This window comes from Nelumbo nucifera, chromosome 1 (genome assembly GCF_055504915.1).
Source record: "Nelumbo nucifera cultivar China Antique chromosome 1, China Antique-T2T, whole genome shotgun sequence".
Taxonomy (NCBI): domain Eukaryota; kingdom Viridiplantae; phylum Streptophyta; class Magnoliopsida; order Proteales; family Nelumbonaceae; genus Nelumbo; species Nelumbo nucifera.
In genome coordinates, this window is record NC_142649.1 from 49745292 (window position 1) to 49755864 (window position 10573).

The following is a 10573-nucleotide window of genomic DNA, read 5'->3' on the forward strand; positions in this document are numbered from 1 at the left end:
GAGGTGGCAAGGAATACCAAGTCATCATCCAATCAGCAGGTTTCTTCCACATGTCTGGGTGTTGATAGGTCGAGCCAAATTACCCTTCATTATAAACAAACCGAGGTTGAGTTATTGCGATTATTTAGAGCAAAACCTCTAAAAAGAGATTTTCGAAGATCCACTTCTACATGTAAGCGAGAGAAGCGTCCTCTTAAGGGAACCCCTGGTTGAATCTCGTCATTGTCTTCCAGGACCTCGCCGCACTTGCAAAATGTTTGCATTGGCTATCCGAAATGTATGTCCAAGTGATGTTGTGGAGCTATACCCAAAGCTTTTTACTTCACCTTTTCTCCAGATTTGTCATCGTTCCATTAACTGACTAATAACATCTAGCTAGAGCGAAGGAACCATGGTCCATCATGCAAAACTCTATTCAAATCCGAACTCCCACCCGCCACTGTCGTCGTGGCCCACCTTAATAGAGCTAGATGGGTCGCAAACTTTTTTGACAAAAGTTGGAAAATTTTCGATACTGACCTATATGCGTGGGAAAAGCTGGCCTCGTAATGTTTGTTCCACAACTTCTGCTGCTTCAGGAACAGGGTCAACAAGGATTTCGTAGAAGGATTCAAATATCCTGGCGTATTGAGCCAGGTCTTTACCCAAATCAACAATTTGTCTTTGCTTCTGGGTATCCTCACCAATGTTTGCATTAACTCCTTCAACTACTTGATCTTCCGCCATTAAGACGAAGCATAGAGGGGACTTGAGTTGTGGAAACCGCTTGGATTCCTTCCAACTATAGCAGCAGCAGCATTGTGCCAAAGAGGTTACAAAAATCTTGCTTCCGCTTTTGCTCCACAATAATAGGGGAAGGTGGCAAAACACATAAAATAGGTGGTAGAGGTAGAACTTCTTATATATGGTTTATGTCAATGTTTTTAACTTGTAATTGAATTGGACAGTTGGATTAATTAACCTTCACCCAAACAAATTCCAAGTATGGTTCAACCAAAACCACTTTGTTGCAAAATGCTATTGACTTGATCAATGACTAGATGGCTTTCCTGAGTGAACTACCAACCTATTTGATCAGGTCAATAGGTCATGGGTTTCCTTTTTTTTTTGTATATTTAGTCATTTTCATCTTTAATAACAATAATTCTCATTTTGCAAATTTAATTTTGTATAGTATGAAGAACGGCATTCTGCTCAAATTTTCTGTAAATTTCATTATTTTTTGTATTTTATATTTTTATAATTTAATTTATATCATTACAAAGGTAACTTGTTTGATTGGGACAGATGTAATTTCAATCTATTTTTATAAAACTGCCTTTTTATCCGGTGGTTAAATCAATTGGTCAGATGAGTCAATCTGTCACCAACCAAGATTCTGTGTTCATTTACCACCACATTGCTTATCTATGAAAAACCATTTACTTAGTTAACCACATGGTTAGCTAGGTAATTGAACCATTTGACCTAATTAGTCTGCAGTTAGACTCTTTTTTACCCAATTTTCATATTCCATCTCCATCGTTAAAAAACAATTATTATTTTTGATAAATATATAATATTAGAAATGTGGCCAAATTTTTCTACAAGCTTTTATATTTTCTAGAACTTTATTTATTTCTATTATTTAATTACCACATCATGGGTTGACCCATTTTACGTATAAGATTGGACCATTGACTTGCTACCTAAATACTAAAATGGCTATGTTTTCTAATCGGTTTTAAATTTTATACTTCATTTACATCACTAATAAAACTAAATTTTTATCATAATTATTTTTTTAATATGATTAATATATAATAGTACAAATTCTTATTTTTGTTCTATATAATTAATATATAATATTAAAGATCTGTCCAAAATTATTCTATATTTTGTGTATTTTCCATAATTATTTAAACTTTTTCTATTTAAAAAATGTTTTTAACAATGACATCATGGGTTGACACATTTGAACTAATTTGTTGAATAGATGATCCACTCATTTTCAGTCCATTTTAAATTTTATATTACATTCCATCATTGGGAAAAATGCTTCTCATTTATTATACTTATTTTTGTTCAATATGACAAAAATGTAAAATTAGAGATGTGCCTAAAATTTTCTAAAATTTTCCTTTATTTTTGTATTTTTATTTATTTCTAAACTTTTTATTTAATTTTGGTATCAACAGTAAACCCATTTGACCTAAATGGATTAACTGCTTACTCAACACCTAGACAAAAAAAAAAATTATTTTCTTTTATGGGTTAATTTTAAGAATGAAATGAAGAGTATGGAAGCTAATACCTTAAATAGGAGACTTAATGAGATGGAATTGGATAAATTGAACAATGGTATTCAAATTATATTTTTTACCCTCACAATATACACAGGAACCAAATTAAAAAAGAAAGTGGAGTATTTTAATAAAATGTTCAAAAATATAATACCTTATTCATAGTAGTATAAATATAAATATAAATATAAATATAGATAGTGGTGAAGGAAAATTATTCTTGTAACAAATAAGCCATAAATGTAACATATCCCATTAACTACGTACCATACCAAGCACAGAACTAAACAAAAAAAAAAAAAACTTGTTTCAAAGGCCTCTTGGGGTGCTCTCTTAGCAATAAATATATTGAGTGACTAACAACCAATCCATCTTCATCTATTTATTAAAAAAGCTATTTGAATATTTAATTTCCCCTAGTATATACGGCATCTCCCCTGATCATGTTACAATAGGAAGAATGCCCTCCCTGGATGGAGCCACTGGCCATTGGTTTAATTCTTGGAGTGATGAAGCACAAGTTTGTCTAACTAGGGGCAACTAACCAAAGTAGCTCAAGCTTATTCTACAGATGGAGGAAGCCCAAGACCTGCATTCACTGACATTCTCTCACTATTGGACGAGAACCGCCGCAGAAGTACAAAGTCTGTTTTTGATGAATTGGGTACACAAACAGTGAGGACCATTGGTCATTAGAAACCAATCTACCTGAACCCTCAATTGGGTTGAACCAAACAGTGATTTGTTTTGCTAATAATAAGTTGCTTTTCTCTAAAGCTGCATTGTTAGTTATTCATAAGCCCTCATCTACTAAGGCAAATCAAAGGCAAAGCTGCCGACAGTCTAACCTTTACAGAGGCTGATAAAGAGAGAAAGACTGGTAGAGAGAGAAGGAAAGGAGTCAGCTTATCATTGAATGTTTACATTAAATTAAAGTACATGTCTCTTCTATCTTTTTTTTTTTTTTTTGGAAATTATCTATATGTGTTTTCAGCATCTCTTAAATTCATCACAACTTTTCAAAATATCTAAAACTCACCATGTCATTAATTTGATGTTATACAGACTAACAGACAATAATATATTACCATTTAAGCCTTCATAGAAAATATAAAACATATACAAAATAAATTAACGGGTGTTAATTTTTTATGAAGGTTATATTAACACCCGTTAATTTATTTTGTATATATTTTATATTTTCTATGAAGGTTAAAATGGTAATATATTACCACCCATTAGTTCGTGTAACGTTAAATTAGTGACATGGTGAGTTTTAAACAATTTCTCTATTTTCGATACTCTTGTATCTCTCCCTTTCATCATAATTATGGATGCCCATTGGCCGACTTCTTTATGTTAAGAAAGGATAGGATCTCTACAACCGTACACACTACAACTGTTTTGTGTTGAGTATTTTGATGCTTTTTTTTTCCTCTTGCTTTTGTGCTTGCACATGGGCAGGTGTAGAAGCATTACCATTCATATTGGACTTAGATATAGGGGGCCCAAATTGGAATCTGTCTCAACATGGGCCTAAACAACTCAAACCCAACCTACAACTGATTCTTGAGTTCCTTTAGCACATGGACATAATGTTTTGGTGTGATGATATGATCACACTTATAATTGATAAGAAGAAAGTACTATCTTAAAGAGACAAAAATACCCTTGTATATTGATCTTTTGTTGTTATATCTAGGGTTGGCTTCTGTCTTTTTAACCAGGGTTTCTCATTTATGAAGGCAATGTGTGCTGAAATCATTATATACCTTGGTATTTTGTAACAAATGCCTCTCTATGTCTTACCTTGTGAATGATTTTTTTAGTGTACAGATGCAAAGAATCTAGACAATGCCTGGCCACTAGTAGAAAAAAACAAGGCTAAAGTATTCAAGAGCTTTCTATAATTGTTATCTCAAGTATATAAAAAAAAAGAAACCACTATATATTTGTCATGAAAGATATGCTCATGAGCCATGACCCTCTTATTCTTATTCCCAAGCAGAAGCTTTGTTAAATTTTTTTGTTTATTTGCAGCATGTTTTTGAATAGAGCAGAATTTGATACATTATTTCTAGCTTGTTTAGATGATTAGGTTTAAGGATTAGAGCAAGGGTTTGAAAAAAAAATATTCAATGTTGGTATTTCATCTTTCTTGAAAAATTGTGGATATGATCTTGGAATTTTGCTAGAACTGAATTGCATTTGGGAGTGCAAGTCCTGAATTGCAAGGCCTGTTCGAACAGCCTTTATAGCCTTGCATTGGGAATATCTCTCCATGAAATAAAGCACATAAGTACGGAGATATTCCAAATGCAAGGTTGTAAAGTCTGCTAGAATAAGTCTTGCGCTAACTGAAGCCAACCTCATTTTCCTATTTTTTCCATTAGTAAGGTGTAAACTATTCTCATCTACATGTTTTTTTTTTTTTTTGGTAAAGACACACACATGTTTGATTCAACTAGAAGGATCTAATCTATCTTCGTTTGTTTTGAACTCTACAAAGCCTTATAATGTATAATCCATATAAAACTGTCCCCTCAACCAAGCTCCCACTTAGAGAGAGAAAATAATTAAGGAGAATAAAACTAAGCAATGCAAATTCCATAGCAGATATGGGCTAGTGTTTTTAAATTTTACCACACCACATCTTTTAGGTAATGGAATGATTTTAGTGGTGTCTGTTGTTTTGCCATTACCCAAAGGTAGAAAAATTGATATTTGTTGTGCAATGAGAGGAGTTACCAAAATCAGGAAGCTCGTATACATGTATGACTTATAAAAGTTGGACACCACCTTTTAACCCAAAAGCTTAAGTCATTGAATTGTGGGCAAATCCTAGTATGCAAGTCCCTTGCATCTCTTTTCTTTTTCTAAAGTGAGTCTTTTCATCTCACATACTCGAGTCTGGATCACTTGCCAATGGTACATATTCCAACCCTTTACCAACATGACCTCACACCACGTATCTTATACATTATAGGTCCTAGTCTCATGGTGAGGTGTGCGGTGTTAGATCAAGTTGGTAGAGGGTTAGGAACATGTTTTGTTGGCAGAAAATCCCTCCTCCATACACTCACATATGCACATCCCATCGATATCCTCATCTATATTTCGATAAGCTTGAGCACTTTTTAGCTATCAATACGCTTAGATAGGTTTAGCTTTAGTCAATACCCATTAGAATGCCATTTTTGTTTATCAATTAAGATTTTTTAAAGTTGGTAGTTATCTCAATTCCTTTATGTTATGTGTATTAGCAACCTTAAAATGGATATTTATTATACCATAAATATTGATCCTTTGAACCTTGCATAGTTGCATATAAGAAGAAATTGATTTATTTTCCTTCTTTTTCTCTTCATAATAAACATTACTTAGGTTGTGAAATATGAACAATGAAAAGGTACCTCCCCCACCAAAAAAAGCTAAGATTTATAAAATTTGACATCTAACCCTTTTTTTTGTATTTTTCTTTATTTTGGTTAAAGTAGAAAGATTAAAATTGTGACATTTATCACCAGTAATTGCTTTAATTAGGGTAAGTACAATGTACATGCAACGTGAAGACCTCTAAAAATTGAAATTTTACAATTAATAATTAATGTCCTTTTATAATGGTCCAAATTCTCTGTAAGGTTTGGTACTTTGCTTTTATCTTTGGCTTAGTTTGGGAAGAGTATAAATACAAATAAATACAGTGTAAAACCTTATACTTTGTATTTCTTAAAATTTGTACTTATACTGTACATATTTGTATTTATACTCTTTCCAAACTGAGCCTTTAGAACATTCAACAATAACTTTAATATTAATATCCTTTTCTCAATAATGCAGAATGTCAATTCTTTATTGTTTGTCAAGGATGAGGCTGCCTACATTCAATTACCACCCATTTTCTTTATCCCCTCCCTTCCGTGAATTCAAATCAGCCCCCCTACAAAATTGTTCATCCCCACCGTATACTAGGAACATCTTCCGATGATGACATCATCATTTCTAGTATTATTATCAGGAGATATTTCTAATATACAGCATATAGGACGTTATGGGGGTTGATTTGATCTCCCCTTTGATTTTCTGAAAAAACATCAAATTGAAATCAAACCAAATTAATCGATAATTAACTATCCGTTTGATTAACTATCCGTTTTTATATTAATCAAAATTAAATGAAAAGTGGAATTTTTGAAATTTGGATTTTTAGCTTCGGTCGATCTTTCAACTTTTTGGTATTTTTATGAACACCCATAGAGAGATGCTGTTAATAAGAATAACTTTGGACCGAAACTCAGTCCATTTTAATAATGGGTCTAAAATTTGGGCCCACCCCAACCAAAGCCCAGGGACAATGGGGCTTGTAATGGGCGAGGAGGCAGATATGCACCTCCATGTCTCATACACGCCAAGGCGTATTAAGTAGTTTAGGAATTCTTTTAAAGTTGCCCATCTACAGTCAAATCCCAACCTCATGACCATACAAAGACAAGAGTTCCATAGGAAGCAAGAACCTTCTCTCCCCCACTTTCTTTCCGGTTGTCTGCAGGCATACGGACTGACGGAAAATGACGTGGTGGTCGGTGGTCCCGATTTGGGACCCACCCCCCACCACCATTCTTCATGGCCTATAATAATACAATAGAATAATACCATAATAATAATAAAATAACATTTAATTTTGAATTTAATAATAAAATATTGAAAACTAGCGAGCAGTGGCGGTGGAGACCCTGAAGAAATCGTGATTTAATTTTAATGGACTCCCTTTTCTACTTTTTTTTTTTTCTAGTTTTGTTTTCACCCACGGGAAATCACCCTAGAATTTTCTCGAAATTACCAAAAAGACCCAGTTCGGGCCCACCTGTCTCATCCTATTATCTCTTTAGTTCTCCCACATGGCAGCTTCCAGGAAGAGAGATCGCTATTCCAACAATCAGACGAATTGACTGGAATACCCCTACAATTTATGCCCAAAATTACTTATTGTTAAATTATAATATGGTTAAAATCGGTAATACGAGATTATTTTCCTTTGCAAACCGGTAACATGATATTACTATTTTGTCGGTAGAACAACACGACATGCACACGTTAATGCGCTCACCCACGTGACTGATTTGTCTCTCTTCATTGGTTGGCTGGCAACATTGATCACCTCCTGACCTCTTAAGTCCAAACAAATCCAACGCGTCGTCTTTTCTGTAATTATAACAAAAATAAAGGCCCTTTTTCGGAAATCCATTTTAACAGTGGAATTCCTTCTGGTTTCATATGTAAGAGTGACTCTCGTAGGGGAGATAGAAGGAGAGAGAAAGGTGAGAAGAAAAGAAGACAGTGCAGTCCAACTAATACCAACCTTACTTCACTCAAGGGAGGTCCACCTCTCTCTCTCTTTCTCTCTCTCCCTCTCTCTCTCTTTATATCCAACCATCTGTACTCTCTTCTCCTTTCAGGGCTCTACTTCCTCTCTGGCTCTCTCCTTTCGGAGCTCAAAAAGAAAAGAAAAAAAAATATTCGAAGAGAGCTGTAACCCTGAAACCAAATCAAATCAATTGAGTCCTTTTGGCTTCGGATCATTGATCGGTTTGTACGTTAATGGCGTCCCCGCCAGATACAAGCAAAACCACCAAGCTGGAGCGCTACAACAGCTACCTCCGCCGCGTGAACAGTACCAAGTTCTTAGCTGCCTCCTCCAAACTCCTCTTCCGAGTCACCCTTCTCGTTGCTCTCATTCTCATTTTCTTTTTCACTCTTAATTATCCTCCGCTTTCTGATAACCCCCACCATGTCCACCTGCATCACCACCAGAACTTCATCGCCTCGGCCTTCTACGGCAACGGCGCCACCTGGGAAAAGAAAGTCCGCCACTCGTCCACCCCTCGCAGGCCCAATGGCTTCTCCGTGTTGGTGACTGGGGCTGCCGGATTCGTCGGAACCCACTGTGCACTGGCCTTGAAGAAACGAGGCGATGGAGTTCTTGGCCTGGATAACTTCAATTCCTACTACGACCCTTCACTGAAACGAGCCCGTCAATCTCTTCTGTCCAAACACCAAATCTTCGTCGTAGAAGCTGATTTGAACGACGCTCCATTACTCTCCAAGCTCTTCGACGTCGTGCCGTTCACTCACGTCCTCCACTTGGCTGCTCAAGCGGGTGTGCGCTACGCCATGAAGAACCCACAGTCATACGTGAACTCCAACATAGCCGGGTTGGTGAATCTACTGGAGATCGCCAAATCCGCCCAACCTCAACCCGCCATTGTCTGGGCATCGTCCAGCTCCGTCTACGGCCTCAACACCCAGAACCCATTTTCCGAATCCCACCGGACGGACCAACCAGCGAGTCTCTACGCCGCAACGAAGAAGGCTGGAGAAGAGATCGCCCACACTTACAACCACATCTACGGCCTCTCGATCACAGGGCTTCGCTTCTTCACCGTCTACGGTCCATGGGGCCGACCCGACATGGCTTACTTCTTTTTCACCAAGGATATTCTCCAAGGGAAGCCCATTACGATCTACCAGACCCAGGACGACAGGGAGGTCGCCCGAGACTTCACGTACATCGACGACGTCGTGAAGGGGTGCTTAGGCGCGCTCGACACGGCGGAGAAGAGCACCGGAAGCGGCGGGAAAAAGCGGGGCCCGGCGCAGCTCAGAATCTACAATCTGGGGAACACGTCGCCGGTGTCGGTGGGGAAGCTGGTCTCGATCCTTGAAGGACTTCTGAACGTAAACGCGAAGAAGAACATCTTGAAGATGCCGAGGAACGGCGACGTGCCATTCACCCATGCTAACGTGAGCCTGGCGTACAGGGACTTCGGGTACAAGCCCACCACCGATTTGGCGACAGGGTTGAGGAAATTTGTCAAGTGGTATGTTAGTTATTATGGAATTCAATCGAGGGCAAATAAGGAAAACGGAAGTTTCGACGGCGACGGTGCCGGAGCTGAATCCTCCTGATCGTAATTCCGTCCACCGATCTTTTTTTTTTTTTATCTTTCCTTTTTGTGAATTTTTGTTTTCAAAATATTTATGTTTTCTCTTGTCCAGTTGTTCCTTGTTGGTCTTGATGTAGCATATATTTATAGGACATAAAACAGGGGAAAAAAGAAAAAGCAGGATTGAAAGAACATAGGGAACAAAGAGAGATAAAGGGAAGGGTTTGTTGGGGGTGTTTTGGCTGTAATAATGCGAGTAAAGTATGTAGCATCTGCGGTTCGAATCTGCTAGAAAGGGTGCAGATCGGCCGTCCGATTGATATCAAAGATTCGTGATTGAATTGAACAAGAAAAAGATGATATTTCGATTCTTTCTCTTTTATGCCTTCACCTCTTTTTTATAATTAACTTTTTTTCGGAATAATTATCTCTACACAATTGGAAATCTATGGTGCGGATTGATTTGAAGAAAATCTGTAGTGTGATCATATGTTGATTCCTGTTGTGCTGACCAAATTACTTAGTTAAAATAGTTTGACGTTTGATGGTGATTTCAAAACTGGGCAAAAGCTGTGAGATGTTGAAATTGGATCATAGCGTGGTTGCTAATGAAAAATAGGGTTGACAATAGCTTAACTACTTCGTCGTTTGTTCTGCTTCCAAGCGGTTGAGGATTCAGGCCGAAGTGAACTTTGGCTGTTAAGCTGAGTTGAGCTGGGTAAGTTAGGTGGTGAGTTGACTATAGTGTCGAGTTGCCTGTGAGGTGTTGGGCTGAATTGATGAGCTTCGTTGCTCTTTAGCGACCTGCATGGAGCCAAATGTCAGAGGACCCGGGGTGACTAATCCGGCGAGGTCGCTCCGATGCTTAAGTCAGTGTTCTCATAGTAAACTGCGAGATTAAAAGCACACAATATGAGAGCTAGAATTTTCTTATTTGCTTGTTTGCTCACTTCCTTGCCCCTTGTCATTGGGGTTGGTGCCTTTATATAGGCTTTGCTCATGTACCACCCCCGAGATCTCCGGGAGGTCATGTCTAATTGGTCTGAGATTTCCTAGAGGTAACTGCCATGCACGTTGACCACCCTCCAGATCGTTCGGCATGTGGGCCAACTTCCAAGGATCGTGGGAGTGTTTGGATATGCACGTCAAATTCGTCGGTGAGCACGTTTTGCAAACCGCCAGGTTGGCGCCTGGGCCAAGCTGCTAGGTTGGACACCATTAACTTGGCATGTTGTTGCCTGAGTGGTTCTGGGTGTCACCTAGTTGTTCGGAGGTGTCATGTGTCACAATGTCATTGGAGGGCAAAATCTGCCCTCATCATTTGCCCCCCACTCCCGAGTTGAAAGT

The 10573-nt window shown here is 37.9% G+C and overlaps 1 protein-coding gene across 1 annotated transcript; it reads left to right on the plus strand.

Annotated features, from left to right (window-relative positions):
* The first annotated feature begins 7579 nt into the window (after nucleotides 1-7579).
* Nucleotides 7580-9597, plus strand: LOC104587515 (UDP-glucuronate 4-epimerase 6-like). Its single transcript, XM_010245157.3, has one exon. It carries the CDS (start codon nucleotides 7881-7883, stop codon nucleotides 9246-9248), a length of 1368 nt encoding a protein of 455 aa, XP_010243459.1. The 5' UTR covers nucleotides 7580-7880; the 3' UTR covers nucleotides 9249-9597.
* Nucleotides 9598-10573: the final 976 nt, after the last annotated feature.

Coding starts and splice junctions, on each gene's coding strand:
- LOC104587515 (XM_010245157.3), top strand. CDS start 7,881: ATGGCGTCCCCGCCAGATACAAGCAAAACCACCAAGCTGGAGCGCTAC.